The sequence below is a fragment of the Dasypus novemcinctus genome, chromosome 13 (genome assembly GCF_030445035.2).
Source record: "Dasypus novemcinctus isolate mDasNov1 chromosome 13, mDasNov1.1.hap2, whole genome shotgun sequence".
NCBI classification, from domain to species: Eukaryota; Metazoa; Chordata; class Mammalia; order Cingulata; family Dasypodidae; genus Dasypus; species Dasypus novemcinctus.
The window spans coordinates 30,140,880-30,162,202 of record NC_080685.1 but is presented as its reverse complement, the minus strand read 5'-3'; the positions used below and the strand labels follow the sequence as shown (position 1 = coordinate 30,162,202).

At 44.7% G+C, this 21,323-nt stretch overlaps 1 protein-coding gene across 9 annotated transcripts in view; it reads left to right on the top strand.

Annotated features, from left to right (window-relative positions):
• Positions 1 to 21,323, top strand: part of ADAR (adenosine deaminase RNA specific) — a 45,908-nt gene that overhangs the window by 13,886 nt on the left and 10,699 nt on the right. For 2 of the 9 annotated variants that reach the window (XM_058309762.2, XM_058309760.2), the window contains exons 3-7: positions 10,816 to 12,221; positions 14,142 to 14,325; positions 14,804 to 14,952; positions 15,868 to 16,012; positions 16,156 to 16,346. In XM_058309762.2, the coding sequence (XP_058165745.1) occupies positions 10,816 to 12,221; positions 14,142 to 14,325; positions 14,804 to 14,952; positions 15,868 to 16,012; positions 16,156 to 16,346 (2,075 nt within the window). Of the gene's footprint in view, positions 1 to 6,082; positions 6,220 to 10,815; positions 12,222 to 14,141; positions 14,326 to 14,803; positions 14,953 to 15,867; positions 16,049 to 16,155; positions 16,347 to 21,323 lie in introns of those variants that run through there. The other 7 variants (XM_058309761.1, XM_058309758.2, XM_004475030.5 and 4 more) reach the window with 6 other exon arrangements.

Here is a 21,323-nt window from a genome sequence, read left to right as displayed (position 1 = left end):
TTTTTACTCTGTGGTTGTGGAGGTCTTTGATTCAAAGCCCTGTAGTCATCTTTTATGGATGTTGTTGAAAAAGTGTAAGGTGTATTTTCAAGCTATAGGAAGAAAGGGAAATTCTTGTGAACTTTTTCATGCTGAAGGAATGCTTTAAAAGACAAGTGTTAGGAATGTCAAAGCCATATTAATTGTCTACGGAAAGAAGCTGGTAGACACCTGGAAACGGCTCTAGCTCAGTTCCCAGAAAATCATTTCTTGGAAAGCCAATTTTCACCAAAAGCCCTCTGTCTCGCCCCCATCTGCTGCCCCTCAAGTCTCTACCTCAATCTTCAGCAGCAGGAAGACAGGCAGACATTTTCTTTAAATACCATTATGATAACAGAATAATACTTCGTTAAGACAAGGAAATTTAAAATAGTGAGTTCAGCGTATTCTTTTTTTTAGCAAATTCAAGGAATTGGCTACTTGGCAGGTTGATTTTCTGCACATTGGCTGGTGAAATCGTCTTGCTTCCCATAGAAACGCTGCAGAACTTGGGGGCAGAGGCTGCCTTTGAAGCCTGCCTAGGACAAATCTGTACTTGTGCCCTCTGCCTCCTAGGAGCCACGGAGATAGGAACATTGTTCCTGCAGGAAGCTGGCACCCACCCCAGCCCTCATAGGCTGGGTCCCAGAGAAGTGGGGAAGAGGAGGCAAGAGTGGCTGGGAAGATCCCTTTGTATTCTGACTCAGCCAAACCCAAATACTGGCCAGTTAGCTGAGCCTCCCTGTGCTGGCTAGCACCAAACAGGAATTTGGTCAGCTGCTCTGTGCAAGACCAGTCTAGCATAGAAGACAACATAAGGATGTCAGGATTTAATGTGTAAAACCACAGGTTGTACAGATTACCTTGTGGGGTTGCTATGAGATTAAGTTTACATTAATTGGTTAAACATGCATGCAAAATATTTCACACACGCCTGTTAGCCACTATTATTAGTAGTTTTTGACATTATTACTAATATTTTATCTTTATTATATGACAGTGCCTACTAACACAGTGCTTGGCACCTATAGATACTTGGCAAATACCACATTTCTTCTTTAATTTACTGGACAACTATTGTTGGGTTGAAGTGCTTAATCACTTTTGGAGATCTCTGTTTCTTCTGGAGGTATGTGATGCAGCTCTTGATTTCTTGCAATTTCAAAAACCACTTTTAGGCATTAACGTTAATAAAATACACATCAACAGAGCACTCCTCAGCTGGTCGGGCATCTCACTTCCCTCCCCTATCTACAGAAAGCCTACAGGTTATCAAAGCATGTGGAATTATAGGGAAGACGCTGAGAATTTTTAAAATGTTTGTTGACATGGCAGCAGCTTTTTTGGTGGAATAAAAAAACTCATTGTTAAAGAATTGAAGGAAACAGCAACCAAAAAAGGTTAATAAATTTGTGCCTAGCAACTTTTATGAATTGCTGTTCATGCATTTTCTAGGAGTTAGAAAAAGAACATGATTTTTTATGTATATTGTAGTCTAGAACTTAAAAATAATTCAGTAGTTTATTACTTTCTTTGATAATGTTACAAGTAGTTTAAGTAGCATTTATTTGCAGACAGTACATTTCTGTTGCTGTATCATCCACCGTATGAGCAAACATTGAAGGAGTTTGCAGACATCTGCTTTACAGTAGACAGATGCTTCAAATGGATGCAGCCCATATGTGTAGCAAGATCTGGTTATAGAAATTTTAGACTAAAAAGGCTTGTAAATATGCATTGCTGCAACCAGTAAGTTTTAACAGAAGATCCACCACAAAACAGTAATTATGAAGCCAGTCTAGCAGTTATTTATAGTTAAAAAACAGGAATTGTAGGAATTGGAAACTAAAACCAACTCATTAACCCTAATGATACGTGTCCTGTCCTTCCCTGTAAGTGGGAGGTCTAGAGCTTGGCGGAGCTGTGTGGAAGCCAGACTTCTGAGAATACTGAGTCACAGAGGCATCAGTAAACTCTAGTTTATGAATGTCTTATTTTAGATGGTAATTTTTAGTAATTGAGAAAGTTACGTGTCAGTAGCCCTTGGTTGTAGATACAAATGAGGAACTGCATTTGGGGTTTGCATTTGGATTACTTCATAACCTATTAGAAGACACAGACCAGGACAAGAGCCCTCCCGCTAGGAGGGGGCCACCCGTCCCATCACCAGTGCTTTTGTACGAAGGAAGGGCCCACACTGATGAATTGACAGTGGAGGAGTAAGGGTAGTTTTTATTTTCTTGGTTTTGCTTGTTTGTATTTTCTGATTTTTTTCGGCAATAAGCCTATTGCTTTTGTCTAATTTTTAAAGGGCTTCATCCATTTATCAAATCCTTACAATAGAACAGTGAAAAGATTGACGTCACCACCTCACACCCGTGGGAGTTAAAACAATTACTGAGAGGGAGGAGGTGAAATGTTTATGAATAAAATCGTCTGCAGTTACACGAGCTGCTAAGATTCAATGACAATAGCAGTTGTTCTTGTTTCAAGGCATAAACTGACCCTCTGTTTAGGAAAGAAATTATCCCTTTCTTCTTCACCACCACATTAGCTTAATTAGATTATTAGATTAAAAAGGATGGGGGAGGGAGTAGGATAGGCTGCATTGTAGCTTGCCCTGCGCGCAGTAGTCGTGATTAAAACCTTTTTGGGATATTTCTGAGGAAAGGTTTTGGGATTGTTTAGCCTGAAGGCAAAATGTCAAAAGGTAAGACATAACTCATTTTGTTCAAATGGAGGATAGAACAGGGCTAGACTTGCTACGGAACTTAAAGAATTACTGGAAAGCAAGCATGCACATCGCCACCACCCAGGTCAGGAGCTGAACAGTGCCGGCACCCGCAGTCAGAACCTCTTCCTCTCTCCCTAGGTGTAACCACCATCCTGTCTTTCATACTGTGCATAATATAGTTTGATCTTGGTTTGGAACTTTATGTAAATGGAACCATGCACATATGTTATATGCATTTATGTATACAATTATGAATATGTCTGGTTTCTTTCACTTAATATCATGTTTATATAATTACTGGCCTTGTATGTGGTTGTAGTTCTTTCCATTTTATTTCTGTATAATATTCTATTTCATAGGCATTTGTTACCATTTATCCATTTGTTGGACGTTGGGTTGTTTTTAGTTTGGGGCTATTACAAACAGTGCAACTGTGGACTTCTTGTACACATATCCTGATGTACTAAGCACTTTTCTGCAGCATATATATCTAGGAGTGGAACTCCCGAATGGTGGGGTGTGTATATTCACACCTTTCTGGATAATGGCAAACTGGTTTCCGAGGTGGTCTCAGTACCAGTTAACATCCCACCACTGGTGACTAGTAGCTGCCCCACACACTTGCTCCCACCTGGTCTGGTCAGATGGTTATGTTGCCAGTCTGGTGGGTGTGCAGTGGTACAACTCACTGTGGCTTTAATGTGCGTTTCCTTCAGCTGATGAGGCGGAAGGCCTTTTCATGTGTTAATTGATATTTTTTATTTCCTCCTTGTGAAGTTCCTTTTCAGCTATTTTGCCCATTTTTTTTTCCTACTGTGCCATCTGTTATTCATTCAGCTAACCAGCCCCCTGAAGGTCACTAGGCAGAGGGATATGAAGATGTATAAATTGGCAGCGGACTTGGTCCAGTGATTAGGGTGTCTGTCTACCACATGGAAGGTCCGCGGTTCAAACCCCAGCCTCCTTGACCTGTGTGCAGCTGGCCCATGCGCAGTGCTGATGTGCGCAAGGAGTGCCCTGCCACGCAGGGGACGTAGGGGAGCCCCACGCACAAGGAGTGCGCCCCGTAAGGAGAGCCGCCCAGCGTGAAAGAAAGTGCAGCCCGCCCAGGAATGGTGCCGCCCACAGGGAGAACTGACACAACAAGATGATGCAACAAAAAGAAACAAAGATTCCCATGCCACTGACAATAGAAGAGGACAAAGAAGATGCAGCAGATAGACACAGAACAGACAACTGGGGTGGGGGTGGGAGGGGAGAGAAATAAATAAATCTTAAAAAAAAAAGTATAAATTGTGTTCCCTGTCCTCGAAGAGAAGACTTTGCAGCTGAAAAAAACAGGAAACAAGTATTACCTAATATTGTGATGACTGTTGAGACATCTGTCTTCCCCACCAGACTGGCTGTGGAGCTGAAGGGCAGACCTCTTATTCCTGTCACATCCTCAGTGCTTAAAATGGTGTCTGGCACCTATTAGGTGCTTAGGAAAGTGTTGCTGAATGATTGAAAGAGGCATAATTGTTCCAGTCATGTAATGTGTGGGTGCTCTAGTAGGGCTAAGTGCTGAGTAAGGGAGAAGCACAAAATAAGGAACCACTAATTGCACCTGCTTCCTTGTGCCCCACCCCCACTGGAGTGAAGGAAGGCCTCTCAAGGAGGTAGTGGGTTTTTGTGTTGTTGTTTTCTTAAAGATTTATTTATTTTTATTTTATTTCTCTCCCCTTCCTCACCCCCTCCTTCCCCCTCCCCCCAAGTAGTCTGCTTTCTGTGTCCATTCGCTGAGTGTTCTGTGTCCGCTTATATTCTTGTCAGTGGCACCAGGAATGCGTGTCTCTTTTTGTTGCATCATCTTGCTGTGTCATCCCTCAGTGCGTGTGGCGCCATTCCTGGGAACGCTGCACTTTTTTCGTGCTGGGCGGGTCTCCTTATGGGGCGCACTCCTTGCACATGAGGCTCCCCTACGTGAGGGGCGCCCCTGTGTGGCACAGCACTCCTGGTGCACATCAGCTCTGCATGTGGGCCAGCTCATCACACGGGTCAGGAGGCTCTGGGTTTGAACCCTGGACCTCCCATGTGGTAGGCGGACGCTCTATCCATAGAGCCAAATCCACTTCCCGGTAAAGTGGGTCTTGAAGAATGAATTAGGAGTTCACCAGAAGCCGTGGAGGAATAAGTGCATTCTATGCCGAGGAAAAGACTATGCAAAGGCACAGAGGGAGAAAGAGTCCACAGCCTATACAAGAAATCCGAAATCTGGAGTGACTAACATTTAAGGTGGGTGGAATGAGAGGGCAGTAGAGAGAAGGCTTCAGCTGGAGATGATGCTGTGAAGTGACTGCCTTGTAAATCTCATAAGCAGTGGGATAAAACTGAGGTTTTAAAAGCCTAAGTTAGACACAGGAAAAGAAATTTACCACAGATGACAGAGAGGACTTCCGTTGAGCCTGGAATTGATTTATAAAATCTTTCCCAAAAAAGATATCTTGAACAAAATAGAGCAATTACATATAAGCCTGATCATGAAATTGTTTTGTTTTGTTACCTCTAGAAAAGTGGACCCACTGACAGGAAATTAGATATAGTTTAACCACCAATTCTTTTTGAAAGTAATGGTGTAACTTGGGCAAGGTGTGGCATAGTGATGAAGGGTGGGTGGGCTTTCCAAAGCCAGACGTGGGTTTCACAGCAGTGTGGCCCCAGTCAAGCCGCAGTTTCTGTAGTCTGCCTCCTTGGGCTGTAGTGACATATAATGAGATAATGCATAAACATTCCTTAACCCTTGCTTGGATGAATGTGGGGGGTGGGGTTGGGGATGGTTTCAGGACATGCGTCCTAAATTGTGCATTCTTGTTGACCACTATCTAGCTGTTTGTTGCTGGCGGGCATCCGTTTATATCAATTTATGATACGCAAGGAATATTAATAAATAGCCTACAATGGGGCGGCTAGTCTTGTGAAGAGACCTGACCCCCTCCCTCCTTCCTTTCGGCAGTAGAAACTCGATCTCGTAAACGGGGGCGGAGGTGGAGGGCGGAGCCTCCTGCTGCTCCTGAGCGCGGAGGGCTCGCTGTGGCTCTTTTCCTTGTTGCTTTATCCGAGGTATTCCAGGGAGGGCCGTGTGAGGGCAATCATGAGCTCAGTGGAGTTGTATTTCTAGCTCTTTTCCCCGAAGCGATAGTATCTTCCTCAGTTCTGCAAGCGGAGGGATTAGGCTGGCGATGGGCGTGAAACTACGCTCGGTTTGCCTAAACCCCTCCTCTTGGCCCGACTTTCCAAAGGGGTAGTCCTTCTGGGGAAACGAAAGTGAAATTGAGCGGGAGCCATTTTTGCGCGGCTGAGGGCGGCGTTTCCTGGTGGGTGGCTCCAGGGCCCCTCGCCCGGGAGCGGCCGGGAGTGTGGCCCGGGGGCGCGGGGCGGCGGCACTGCGGGCCCGGGCATGCCTCGGCGGCGCGATGGACCCGCGGCAGGTAAGCGGCGGGACCCCTCCGGGCGCTGGGCGCCTCTGGTGCGTTTCGTGGTTCAGGCCACCTCGCTGCCTGTGGGGTTTGTGTGCACTGGCCCGTTTCCCTCCCGCCAGGTGAGCTGCTGCTCCAGCACTTCGCCTCGTGCTCTTTAATCGGGCAGCATCGAGCAGGCTGCAGAGGAAGTGCTCTCGCGGCGGAAGGCAGAAGCTCCCCTCCCCACCCGCGAAGTTCTCTACTTTCAGCAACCCCCTCCCCACCCTTCCCACCTCCTGAAGACTTTGGGAGACAGGAAGACTAGCCTTAAACTGAGAAAAAAAGTTTATAGTAGCTTTATTCGTCATCAGTAAAAAACGAGAACAATCCGATTACCTTTCAGTAGATGAAAAGATAAACTGTGGTACCTGCACAGTGGAGTACTGCTCAGCAGTGAAAAGGACAAGCTGCTGACGAGGCACCGTGGTCACTCCAGCTGCACTGCGCTGAGCCCACGGAGCCACTCTGCAAAGGCTGCATGCCGTGTGAGCCCCTTTATATGACATTCTGGCAACAACAAGGCTGTAGGGGCCGAAGAGGATTAGCTGTGGCCAGGGCCTGGGTGTGGGAGGAGTTAACTGCTGAGTGGCAGGAGAAAAGTTTTGGGGAAATTGAAATGTATGCCTTGATTGTGGTGGTGCTTAGAAAGCTGCATATGCTTATCAAAATTGATAGACTTATACACCAAAAGGGTTAAATTTATCTTGTGTAAATTAACCCTCAATTTTTCGAAGTCTTTTAGAAATAGCCCTTCTTTAAAAGGATTAGGGACACCTAGCTTGAAGGAAAAGAATTTCTTGACTTGTACTGATTTATTACCTTTTAGAACTCTTGTGGTAACCTGGGCTCCTCTTTTTATCCTAAGTCTGTAAGACCAGATTAAAGTGAAACTTTGTGGATAATGAATGTTAAATGACTTGTCACATTGTATAGTAAATAGGTATGCAGTGCGAGAGTGGAGAATATGAGAGTTAGGAATTATCACCACGGTTTTCCCATTTTCTTGTTTTCACGGAACCCCATTCTCTGTATCCAGATGGCTTTTCTCAAATGGTGGTTCTCTTTAGTTTGGCTTGGCTTTTAGAGGTGCCTTAGGGGACAAAACAAAAAATAAAACCCTTTCTCTCCCTCACATCCCACTTCCAAAAACTAACTTTTAACAAATTTACATAGCCTTCCCCTCTTTCTTTCCTCTGTGTTCATTCTAACAATGTACACAGACACATGAACATATTCATGGATTTTTCTTTCCCTTTTGTGTACCAAAAAAAGGGTTATAGCATACATGTTCTTTGCAGCTTGCTTTTTTGTTTGTTTAATTTAACATTATATCATTCCTAAATTTCCTCCAGGTGAATACAAATAGATCTAACACTTTTTTTTCCAATTGAGAGAGTACTCTTCATATCAAATGTATCATAATTTATTCCATTCTTCTCCTATAGGTGGACATACAAGTATTTCCTGGTTTTGACCAAGTAGTAGCAGTATAAATCTAGAGAGCATTTAGCTGGAAACTGACTTGAGCCACCTTGAAACAAAGTTCTTTATCCCAAGATCACTCAAAAAGCTAATCAGAAAATCCCCTGAAGTCGGGTTCAGCTCTGGGCCTGGCCACTTCCTCTCATTACACAGACACTGTCTGCCTCGCTGGGGGTGGGGGGTCAGGAGTTGGGAGTTGGGGGTAGGGGAGCCCTGTGCACAGCAAGAGGAGCAAGGAAAGAGGTGCATGTGCCTGTGCAGGTGGCCTGTTGGCACAGTCATTAATTCAGCACCTGGTGGATTGCAATCAGGTGTGTGCCAGGTGCTCTCTTAGGCTCCAAGAAGGCAGAGGTGACTGATGCATAGTCCTTGCCCCAGGGAGCTGACGGTGGAGTTGGCTGCAGTTCCCCCTCTATACTGCATATATTGGAAGTAAAGAGTTGAGGACAATTCTAGGGCACCTGAGACTGTTCGCCACCTTTTAGATACACTGTGACCTGCACCTGCATGTGCCATTATTTAAAAGAAATAACCCGGGGGCAGATGTGACTCAAGCAGATGAGCTCCTTGCTTTCCATGTGGGAGGTCCCGGGTTCGTTCCGGTGCCTCCTAAAAAAAAAAAAAAGAACAAACAAATGAATAAACCCACTCTGGGAGCTGATGCGGCTCGGTGGTCGAATGCTGGCTTCCCACTTAACAAGGTCCTGGGTTCAATCCCCAGTCCTCGTACCTCAAAAATAATAATAATACCCAATAGCTAAAACAAAAGGTATAATTAGTTAAGGGAACAGGTAACAGGTGCTGAGTGGGAAGAATTCCAGGGGAGGAAACTCCCATGGGCTGTGAGAGATCTGAAGTCTCCTGAAGAAGGTGGAGCTTAAGGAGATCTCTAAAGAAAGGGTTAGAGTTGTGATAGGCGACTATGGAAGGAGAAGCAGTGGCATTGGAATAGAATGTGGAGAGGTGAAAAGATTAGAGGCTCTTGCAGTAAGTAGTCCAGGTGAGAGATAATGAGGGGCTGGAACTGGAAAAAGACGCAAATAAGAGACAATACAGAGGTGGTAGACAAGGCAGAACTTGGCAAGTGCATGATTAGATGTGGGAGACAAAGGAGGGATGCAGGCAAGCAGCAGGAATGGCTCAGGTGTCTTGCCTTGGCAGTTAGGAGGAGAATGATGCCATCAACAGGTTTAAGAATGGCCAGAGAAGGAGGTAGGTTTGAGAAGTTACTTTGGTTCAGAATGTGTGGAGTTTGAGGTGATGGCAGGATATCTAAGTGGACAAATTGTCCAGACAGATGAAAATTAAGATCCTAACCTTTGGCACAAGGTCGTGGCTGGAGATAATAGATTTGTGTGCTCTTGCTTAAGAGAGCTAGTTGAGGTGGGGCGTGTGGATGAAACCAACCCGGGAGACAAAATGTACAGCAAGAAGAGGTCCTTAGACAAACCTTGGGGAAATGATATGTAAGGAGCAGAAGAAAGGGACAGAGACAGACAGAAGGCAAAAGGTGTAAGAGGAGAGACCTTTGATGTTTTGGCTCCAAAACCTGGGGTAGAATTTTCAGAGGAGGCTCAAAACAAGCCAGTGCATGTTTGTTGAACTGAATTGATCACCAAGTGGCAGTAAAGGCTCAACTGAGGTTCAGGAGGAAGAATTTTTATGCACCCTGTTAGCATGAGTCAGTGTTCTTCTCCAGCACCATTTGGATGTTTTGGAGCAGAAAAGGGGGACATTGGGCTCTGGGTGGAGAAGGGAACTGGCCCTAAGTTCAGGCTGGGTGAGGAGGTATGTGAAGGCAGCCTGGGGAAGATTCGGGCGCGGCCTAGTGGCAACTTTGGTGGGGTCCTGTGCAGAGCAGGGAGTGGAAGTGGTAGGAACACAGAAGTTGCTGTTGGAAAAGGACAGGGGTCAGCCAGCCCTGACCCATGGGCCAAATCCAGCACTCCACTGGTTTTTGTGAACAGGTAAATAAATTGTAAATATCACCTGTGGCTGCTTTTGCACTACAATAGCGGAGTTATCTGGCCCTTTACAGAAAAAGTTTGCCAACCCTGGAAAAGTTCCAGGCTTTAAGGTTTTGGCAGTGACCTAGGATAGAGTAACAGTGCGATTGAAGGGGCCAAGCACATGGCTGAAAGGTAGAGGTGAGGTCGGGATGGACGCTCAGGAACTCCCTGAGAGTGATTTACGAGGCACTGAACCTATTGGTTGTGGCAGGGGATTTGGGAGAGTAGAAGGCGCAGAAGTGCTGCTGAAGCTATTGAAAGGGGGAAAACTGCCCCCAGCTCCCTCTGGCCTTGAGAACCAGAAGAGAGGGCCAGACGCCTGAGGCAATATGTTATGTTGTTTCCAGAAGCCCCAGGGGAAAAGAAGCGAGTTACTGATCACCTCCACCTCCCCCGTACCCCAAGAGCAGGGCTAGCAAATGAATATGGGGTCCTGGTGCCCTTCCCGTGTGATTCTTCCTGTTAAAACCTTGGAGGAAAGGGGTAAACTTTGCTTTTTGTCCTACTCGTCCACGGGAGAGATTTAGGGACAAGGGGTGTGTACCGTGTGAGCCTGACTTAAGGTGGGAGGAGGGGGGGACTGTGATCCTGTCCATTCCTGGTCCCTAATCCCTTGGAATTACCAGACTATTGTTCTGTTTTTCTGTTTTATGTCGTTGTTTTTAAACAAGATAACTTTTATTTGTTTCTCTTTCTCATTTTAAAAGGTGGTGTTTTTTTTTGACAATCAGAAAAGTTCATTCTCAACTCCCTGCATTTCTGTCCTAGGGAAAAGAATAAAGTTAGGTTGCTGGAGAGGCGGAGCTGAGATATCAGAACCCCTGTGATCTGCGGGAACTGTGTTTGGAGGAGGGATTATCATCACAGTACCCATTTTTAATGCCCATTCTCCCTGTCTTGCCCTTGCCTCCTGCTCCCCGCCTTTTCCCTCCGGCGGCCTTCAGCTGGCTTAGCCCACATCTCCCTTGCCTTCCAGCCCCCTTGGGAGTCAGGTGCGGCCCCTCTAGGCGGGAGGCAGGGACAGGCTCCTGGGGCAGTCTTAATACATTTTATTTTCCATCTCCTTGTTCTGCAGGGGTGTTCCCTCAACACATACCGCCTCTATCCGAGTCAAAACTATGAGCACAGCAAGCGCGCACACCAGCAACGGGGGCCCGGATGTTATCCTGATAGTTTCCAACTCCAGCAAATAGAGTTCCTCAAGGGGCGGCTCCCAGAAGTGCCCTTGATTGGAAAGCCGGCACCATTCCTGCCACCATTCGACCTTAGAGTCTTGCCAAGGTTTCCAGGACCACCTACTAGAGGCAGGCAACCAGAGATTTGGAGTGTCCCCAGGGGTGTGGCTCTCAGAAATCAGGGGCTCCAGATAGGGTTCCACCACCCTTCTCTGCGAGGCAGGGTTCTGCCATGGAGAGGTGTTGATAGGCTTTCCTCACATTTCCAGAAACTGAATATCAACCAGGATCTGGAGCAAAGGGTCTTAGAGCTCTTGGAAGAGCTTGGAGAAGGGGAGGCTGCCACAGCATATGATCTGGCTAAGAAACTCGGGACCTCGAAGAAGGAAGTCAATCGAGTTTTATACTTTCTGGAAAAAAAGAAGCAGCTACATTGGGAGGGAGGAACACCCCCTCTGTGGAGAATTGCAGTCTCTGTTCAGGCTTACAACCAGCAGAGCAAAGTGGTGAGACCGGACCATCCTAGCCAGGAAATTCCAAACTCAGAAGCCATTTTGGAAACTGAAGACAGAAGCCCCACCCCTGACTCAGAAGATCCTCCTAGTCCTTGCGACATGGCTGAGATCAAGGAGAAAATCTGCAACTACCTGTTTAATGTGCTCAAATCCTCAGCCCTGAATTTGGCTAAAAATATTGGTTATTCCAAGGCCCGGGATGTAAATGCTGTGCTGATTGACTTGGAAAAACAGGGGGATGTCTACAGGCAAGGAACAACCCCTCCCATATGGTATTTGACTGACAAGAAGCGAGAGAGGATGCAGATCAAGAGAGACACAAACAGTGTTCCTGAAACCATTCCAGCTCCCCCAAATGTAGAGCTCCCCACCTGTAATTTAACCATGTCAGATGCCTCAGACAATGTGATAATCACAGAAAAAGTAGAGAATGGACAGGGACCTGTCGTCAAGTTAGAAGAAGCCACGCCAGAACCAGTAAAATTGAAACCACCTGTTTATGACAATGGCCCCTCAAAAACAGGGTATGTTGACTTTGAAAATGGCCAGTGGGCCACAGATGACATCCCAGATGACTTGAATAGTATCCACGCAGCACCAGGTGAGTTTCGTGCCATCATGGAGATGCCCTCCTTCTACAGTCATGGCTTGCCACGGTGTTCACCCTACAAGAAACTGACTGAGTGCCAGCTGAAGAACCCCATCAGTGGGCTGTTAGAGTATGCCCAGTTCGCTAGTCAGAGCTGTGAGTTCAACCTGATAGAGCAGAGCGGACCACCCCATGAACCTCGGTAAGAGACCACCAGGAATTGTATGTAGGGTTGGGGTCAGGCTCCTGCTCCTGACGCGGTCGCAGCTGACTCACGAGCAGTGCTCTTTGGTGACTCCTGGCTTCCCCTCTTGCTTTCTGCCTTTTGACTGGATCGCCCTTGGTTGGCCCTTTCTCCCAGTGTTGAGCAGGGAACGTAGACCTCAGACCAGCCAGAATCTTGGCTGAGCAAGAGGAAGAATGATTTTTTTTTTTTTCAGCTAAAGCAAGTACCTTTAGAAATTAGTAGTTTCCACACATGAACGTCATGCTGCCTCCTAAGACCAGAGGTAACAAAGACTTGACTCCCTCCCCACCTGCTTCTGTGCACCACCCGTCTCCCCATGCTAAGTTCCCAAGAGAAGTGCAGGCATAGCTGGGTTGGGGAGGCCATTGCATCACAGCTTGTGCTGCTAAGCAGCAGCAGGTCCAGGGTCTCCCCTCTGCTTAGCTCCCGTAGGACAGGAACGGTATAGAGTGTGCACGGCTGCCTCCCTGTTGAAGGTGGTGCTTCTAATTTTATATACCTCCTCTACACATATGGGTGGGCTAGCACTTGCTGCTGCTCCTGAGCTAGGAAATCAGACATCACTTCACTCGAAGAGCTGGCCGGGCCCTGTACCATAGGGCCTACTGGCCCTAGACAGGTTAAGGAAGGCCGAGAGGCCTGGCAGAGGCCGAAACCACTGAAGCTGAGTGGTTGCAGGTGCGGCTGAAGAGAGGGGCCAGGAAGGAGAGGAGGGAATTCTGCCGACCTTTAGAATAAACTAGGCTGGTTTCCAGGGGTAAGGATTCCCAACTGTGGCCCTTATTCCTTACCTTGACTGTCTTAATGACATCAAGATGGCATTGCAGGGAAGCAGCTGTGGCTCAAGCGGTTGAGCTCCTGTTTACCATATGGAGGGACCTGGGTTTGATCCCCAGGATCTGGTTAAAAAAAAAAAAAAAAGAAGGCATCCCAGACCTGCATGGAGAGGCACCAAAAAGATGACGCAGCCAGACTTTAAGAAAAAAAAAAAAAAAAAGGCATTGCAGGAGAACTGCAAATAAAAGGGAGCTTCTCTCTCTACAGGCTGGCAGGACCCAGAACTGGTTTGTTTCTCTGTGGGGTTGAGAGACCGGTGGATGGCATTCTCTTTCTCTTCCCTCCACCTTCCCTTCCCAAAGTTGGGGGAAAGAAATGGGGTTTGTGGCTGACCTTTCCTTGGACTCCAGCTATAAGAAACAGTGGTACCATGTCCAAATACTTCAGAAGTTCTAGAAAATGAGAAAATTGACCCATTTTTCTAATGAGATCTGAAATTGAGCAAAGAGCTGAACAAATACTGAAAGCTTGAACGAAGGATTCCTAGGCTAAGACCAGGGACCTAGACCAAATGCTTTTTGGTTTCGTTAACAAGGGGAAATTCCTTGCGTGTCAGGCTTGGGACAACTAGAGCTATAGGATGATTCAAGTAAATCATAAGAGTGACGCACCTCTTTTGGGGACAAAAACAGGCCCCTGATAAGTGGCAGGTATCTGATCCCTCTAGGTATCTGAGGAGTATGAGATGGCCCAGAAGAAGCCTTTTATTTTTTCTAGGACTCCCCTTCAGGTGCCTAGTCTACCATAATTGCTTAAGTATAAAGGCCTTTTGGTTGCTAATAAGACTGTAATGGTGATTTTAGTTCACTTTTCTGTACAGACTTTATCTTTATTCATTGCTAAGAGATAGTTGGTTTCCCCTGATTTAGTTTTTTGTCACCTTTGGCTATGTTTGCTCTGATGAGCTATGGTTGCTTTGTTTCCAAAAAGAAGTCAAAACCCCTTGTGTAGCAGAGAATTCCAAGGTGAAGATCTCTGAAGAAGGAGAGAAGGGATGGCATAGACTGTTGTTCACACGTCTAATCACTTTCCATCAAGATTTAAATTCCAGGTTGTCATCAGTGGCCGAGAGTTCCCCCCAGCTGAAGCTGGCAGCAAGAAAGTGGCCAAGCAGGATGCAGCTATGAAAGCAATGACAATTCTGCTTGAGGAAGCGAAAGCCAAGGACACCGGAAGATCAGAAGACTCATATTACTATTCTTCAGAGAAAGACTCAGAGAAGGTGGGTGTCCTGTCCTCTGGGAGGAGGTCAGCTCACTTTCAGTGTCTCGGACTATCAGGATTTTCACTGACCCTCCTGAAGCAATCCTGGCTTACACAGCTGATTCCATACCTTGGGGCCAGGCTCCTCCTCATCTGTTTACCCCACCTCACCAGCCTACCTCTCCTCCTCTCGTACCCAGTGCCCCACTCACTCATCTCCTCCTGACTAGAATTACAGAATTTCAGAGTTGAAAGAGACCTTAAAGGTTATCAAGTCCAGTCTCCCTTGGCAGATTAGAAATGAGACCCCGAAAATGTAATAACCTACCCTTCCCTGCAATACCGAGAAAATACCCAGTAGCCGCTCTTCCTTTGGAAAGCCAGCCCCTAACATTTAGTTAGCTAAAGCAATTCTCCCATCCCCATCCCCTCTGGTATGATGGACTAACCATTGTTATCTTAGTGATATTTTTTTTCTTGTCTCTCATTTTCTCCAGACTGCAGAGTCCCAGCCCACCACCCCTTCAGCAACATCCCTTTTTTCCAGGAAGAACTCTGTTACTACATTGCTCGAGTGTGTGCAGAAGTTGGGGAGCTCCTGTGAATTCCGCCTCCTATCCAGGGAAGGCCCCGCCCATGACCCCAAGTATGTCTTATGTGGCATGTATCCCTGATGATTTCTCAAAAAGAGGGAGAGACTCTTTCCTCACCGCCCCCTCAGAAATGGCAGATGATTTCATTTAGCAGTTACTCCTATTTTTATTTTTATTTTTTTTATTTTTTGGTTTTTATAAAGGGTATTTATTTGGGGTAGGAGCTTACAAATACCAGGCCATAAAGCATCAGTTACTTCCCTCACCAAAGTCTATTTGGAGCAAGATGGCTGCTGACATCTGCGAGGGTTCAGGCTTCCTGGGTTTCTACATTCCTGGGACTTGCTTTTCTCTGGGTTCAAGGTTCCTTCCTTCCTTGGGCTCACTTCTCTTTCCTCTGCATGCTGACTTCCCAGGGCTCCAGTTTAAGTCTTCAGCATCACACTCCAACATCAAAACTCCAAAATCAGAAAGCGCCACTCCTGTTTTTAATATGGGAAAAGCAAGGTTGCTGCTTCTAGGTTAGGAATAAAAGAATGAAACAGGGACCAAGTAATATGAAGTCCATGGCTTGTAACTTAACTGTTTTGGGGTCCAAAAGTTACAGGACCTGGGCATATCTGAGAAGCTCTCTGCTCTGAGGCTCTGCAGACTTGCACAGACAAGAGAAGGGTTCCTGGAGGAGGTGGGACCAGGTGGATGCTTAAGTGTTGAGTAGGGGTTAGGTAGGCCAAGAGACGGTGGGGAGGGGAGGTGACTGGGGGCACTGGCTATTCAAGAAGCGATTGCATGAGCCAGAGCACTGAGGTAATATGTGTAAGGAAATTACAAGCTGTAAAGGATGACAAGCTGACAAATGCCATTTACTCTCTTATCAAAACCCTTCTAAACCCACAACTTCTCTTAATTAAAAAGCAACAACCAAAAAAAAAAAGGTTAATCTTTCTAACGCCTTCATCACCTGTCAGGTTCCAGTACTGTGTTGCAATGGGAGCCCACACTTTCCCCACTGCGAGTGCCCCCAGCAAGAAAGTGGCAAAGCAGATGGCTGCAGAGGAAGCCATGAGGGCCCTCCATGGGGAGGCGACCAACCCAGCTCCTTCAGATGACCAGGTGGGGCCGTGTTCCTGCACCGAAGGGCCAGCTCAAGTTAGTAAGCCAGTGGCCGGGGGGTGCCCACAAGTCCCAAGGTCTAGTCCCCTCAGGGTGGCCTTAAACATTTATGGTTCCTCTTTGTCTGGCTAATTCTCCTTTAGCCTGGAGGTACAAACCCAGAATCACTTGATAACTTGGAGCCTGTGGTGCCCAACAAGGTCAGGAGGATCGGCGAGCTCGTCAAGTACCTGAACACCAACCCTGTGGGTGGCCTGTTAGAGTACGCCCGCTCCCACGGCTTCGCCGCCGAGTTCAAGTTGGTCGACCAGTCCGGACCTCCTCATGAGCCCAAGTGAGTACCCCAGTCCTGGCTCTAGGCAGGTGTCACAGGTCTGGGGTGGCCTGTAACTCGGGGAGAGGATGTGCGGAAATGGCAGGCGGGGCAAGTTGAGGGAAAGACTACTGTCACTCTTCCAGGAAGTGTGAGCCTTTATTTATTTATTTATTTATTGGTTATTTTAATTTCAAATATTTTTATATACATGGAAAGTTACTCAAACGGTTTGAAAAAGTATACAATGAAAATCCTCATTTCTACCCTGGACATCTGATAGTCCTCCCCAGATCCATCCATGCACTATTATCAGTTTCTTGAGTCCTAGAAATTTCTATGCATATAATTTCTACGCATATGTGTATAATTCCCTTTCTTTTTGTTTTTTTTTTTTTAAAGAAAAATAAGTATCTCTATCATATCTTCTGTTCCTTTGCTCCTTTACTTACCAGAGTATCTTAGAGATGATTACAAATCACCAAGAGATAGAAAAGACCTTTTCTAAAATGAACACCCATGTGCCTACCACGCATTTTAAAAAACAGAATGTTAAGTTATCTTTGAAGCTCCCTCACTTCACATAATTTATTTAACCAACTTCCAGTGATATTTAGGATGTTTCTGATCTTGCTATTAAGAAACATTCCTGCAGTAAATTTCCTCATACGTATATCTTTGCTGACATGTGAAAAGTTCTAGTATACATTTTGAGGAGTGGAATTTTCTGGCTGTGGGGTATATGCTTTACAAAACTTAAAAAAAAAAAAAACTTCCGTATAGACATTAGAAAAAGAGTTCAGTAATTTGAAAAATATCAAAAACTCCTCAATTTCTTTCTGACCCAGCTGTCACTTCCTTTCTCTCTCTCTTACACATGCAAACATGTAATAACTTTGTTATTATATATCCTTCCAGTGTCTTTATGTAAATACAAGCAAGTATATTTCCCTTTTCTTTACACAGAAGATACGTGGTATATGCATTATCTACAACTTGATTTTATTCAATTAACATTATTATCTTGAAGAGCCTTCCATATCACTTAATATTCTTTCTGTTTAGCCGCAAGCATATTGGTTGATCGTGCTTTATTTAACCAGTCCCTATTGATGAACACTTGGATTATTTCCAAACTTTTGCTATTTTGACCAGTGCGGCAATGAGTACCATGTTTATATACATTTAAAATTATAATGAATATTGCCATATTTTCTCCAGTGAGATTGCACCAGTTTATGCTTCCACCAACAGAATATAAGAATGGCACTTCTACATTCTGACCAATATGATATCATCAAAATTTTTATCTTTGCCATTCTAAAATATGAACAGTGGTATCTCAGTGCAGTGCAAAGATGAGTTTTTGTTAAGATGTTGATTATCATTTACTATAGTAACAGAGCAAAGAAGAAAAACCATATGATCGTCTCCAGAAACTCCAAAAATGCATTTAGTGAAATTCAACATCAATTCAGATTAAAAAAGCAAGCAGTTAATAAAATACACGTTTTGGGAAGTGGACTTGACTCAATGGATAGAGCGTCTACCTACCACATGGGAAGTCCAGGGTTCAGACCCAGGGCCTCGTTGACCCGTGTGGAGAGCTGGCCCACACACAGTGCTGATGAACGCAAGGAGTCCTGTACCACGCAGGGATGTCCCCTGCGTAGGGGAGCCCCACACACAAGGAGTACTCCCCAAAAGGAGAGCTGCCCAGCACGAAAGAAAGTTCAGCCTGCCCAAGAATGGCGCTGCACACACAGAGAGCTGACGCAGCAAGATGACGCAACAACAACAAAAAAAGAGACACAGATTCCTGGTGCCACTGACAAGGATACACGCGGACACAGAATAACACACAGCAAATGGACACAGAGAACAAACAACTGGGGCGGGGAGGAAGGGGAGAGAAATAAATTTAAATATATATATATATAAATTTTGAATTTCTCTTTAGCATGATGACAAATACATGTCTGAAGTCCACAGCCACCAGCTTAATTAATAGTGTGCCTGGAACCACTCCTAGCAGAGTCAGGAGGTAGATGAGGGTGCCAGTATTGTCATTGTTTAACATTATTCTAGATTTATTAGCAAATGCAGTCAGTCAAGAGAAATAAGTGTAGAAAGAAGAAAGGAGGAGGTAAAGTTATTATTTGCAGATCATATGATCAAATACCTCTAATATTCTTGAGCAAACAAGTATTGGAGACAAGAAAATATAGGAAAGTTGGCGGGGGGGGGTGCGGTTTACAAAATATTATTAAGAATCTGGAGCTTTTAGATAATGTAATGGAAGAAAATACCCTATTTACAACAGCAACTAAAAAGATACTTAAGCATAGTCCTAATAGAAAATATGTGGGTGAAGCAGACGTGGCTCAACTAATAGAGCGTCTACCTACCATATGGAAGGCCCAGGGTTCAAACCCAGGGCCCCCTGACCCATGTGGTGAGCTGGCCCACACACAGTGCTGCCACGCACAAGGAGTGCCCTGCCACCCAGGGGTGTCCTCGCATAGGGGTGCCCCCCACAAGAAGAGCTGCCCCGCATGGAATAAGCACAGCCCACCCAGGAGTGGTGCCACACACACAGCTGACGCAGCAAGATGACACAACAAAAAAGAGACATCGTTTCCCAGTGCTGCCTGACAATGCAAGCAGACGCAAAAGAACACGCAGCAAGTAGACACAGAGAGCAGACGATGGGGGAAGGCGAGAGAAATAAATAAAATCTTTTAAAAAATGTGGGATCTATATAGCACCTAAATTACTACCAAAGGATACAAAGGAAGACTTGGCTAAATGGGGAAAAAATACTCTTATTAAATAGAAAAATCTGGTTTAAAGATAGCAGCTGTCCCTGGATCAGTCTATACATTTAATGTGATTCCAATAAAAACAACAGTAGAATTTACTGTGCAACTAGAAAGCTTGATTCTGAAGTTCATGTGAAAAATAAACTTGCAGGAATAGCTAGGAAGATTCTGGAACAGAAGAGCAGTAAGGCACATTGGCCCTTGTAGATAGTAAAATAGTGTTGTATACTGGCATATGGATGGAAATGCAGATCTGTGAACAGAATGAAGCATCTCAAAGTAGAAATGGATATGATGGGAGTTTTGTACATTATCTAGATGAGGCTTCAAATCTCTAGGGAAATGATGCACTATTTGATAATAGTATTGGGACTGCTGACTACCTGTCTTTAAGAAAAAACAAAACTGTATGCCTGTTTTTCTTCAGCCTAAATTCTAATGGACCCAGGGGTTAAATGTAAAATCATAAAATCAATAGATAAAAAGTGAGAATATTTTTTTAGAATCTTGGATTAACAAAAGCCTTTCCAATCAAGATGCAAAACAAAGTTATGACGTAAAAAGACTGGGAAATAAGACTATAAGAAAAATTTGTGAGTGGTAAAATGACTACCTGAGAAGGGAAAAAAAAAAACTTTGCAATGCCAGACAGTCCAAGAGCTAATTTATTAATATATAAGGAGTTCTTTTTAATTCTAACAGAAACATAGACAAAGTATATGAACTGTGAGGTATATGAACAGAAAAAGAAACAATTAAATGAAAAGGTGTTCAGCCTCATTTTGTAAATTAGATCTACATTTTGACACTGTCCTTAACAACAACAGTGGTGTAATTCACTGTCTAGCATGGTCAGGGTAAAGTGCAATGTCTTCAGCTCAGCCACACCTTCTGTAGGAATACACACACAACCATGTACAGTATTTATCACATGCATACAGAGATTTCCATTGCAACATTGTTTATAACAGCAAAAGACTTGAAATAGTCTAAAAGTTACATCATTTGCAGACTGGTTAATTAAGTTGTGGTACTTCCACACTAGAATACTATGCAGCCATAAAATTAAAGAAGATCCAACTATATGAAATGATCTCTAAGGTATACTGCTAAGTAAAAAAGCAAGTTATAAAGTGGGGGGAGTTTGCTTGTATACGCACAGAATATTTTCTCTAAGGATAAAAGAAATTGATAGCAGTGTTTGCTTCTGGGGGAGGAAGAATACTTTTCATTGTATGTCCATAACTATTTGAATTTTTACTTGTATCTAACTTTCTAATTTTAAAAATTGGGGAAAAATTCGCTAAAACTGGTATCTTATTCTTTTAAATAGGTCTTTTTCTGATAGTCATGTTAATCATTTTTGTGTTTATACATTATTTGTATTTTGTTTTCTGTGAACTCCCTGTTCCTGTCCTTTCCCAATTTTCTTACAGGTTTTTATACTTTTTTGATAGGTCCGAGCTTTTAATACATTTTTTAAATTAGCCCTTTGACCAGTTTGACCCAGTTTAGAGCACTCAAGACTGGAGGGGACTAGAAAAGTTCTCATCCTCTCCCTTATAGCAGAATGCATTTAGAATATTCTAGGCCAGTGGGATTTGCCATTGTATAAGAAGAGACACACTCTCCCTCCAGCTGCTCTTTTACTAAGTCATATTGATTGTAGATTCTATCCATTTCCTTTTTATCTTCTGTAAACTCTATAAAGACTGTTCTAGGACTTCAAGTCAGTCACTCATTCAGAATTTAAGAATGTACTATGAACTAGATTGAAGATATGAAAGCATCTAAGACATGATTCTTTAGTATACAACAAACACATAATCATAGCTCATGTTGCAGGGTGCCATCAGTGGAGCGTGCTGTGGGCGCACAGAGGGTGCTGTGACCAGGTCTCCTGGGCAGCCGAGGAGGCTCTCATGAAGGAGGGGAAATACTAAATGAGTAGCTACATTTATTGGCTGCCTAATACAGAAGCACACATTGTCTCCTCCTTTATGTGAATTGTGCTGGGTCCTCTTGTTTTCCTTTCTTTCTACTCATCATGTCGCTAGCCTGGATCCTTTCTGGCTTGTAGGCTGTTACTGCTTTCACCGTAAATGCTATGGAAAGGCATCAGTGGATTTTAAGTGAGGGAGTGTCACTTGCCTCACCTCCTTTGCTCTTCCCCTTT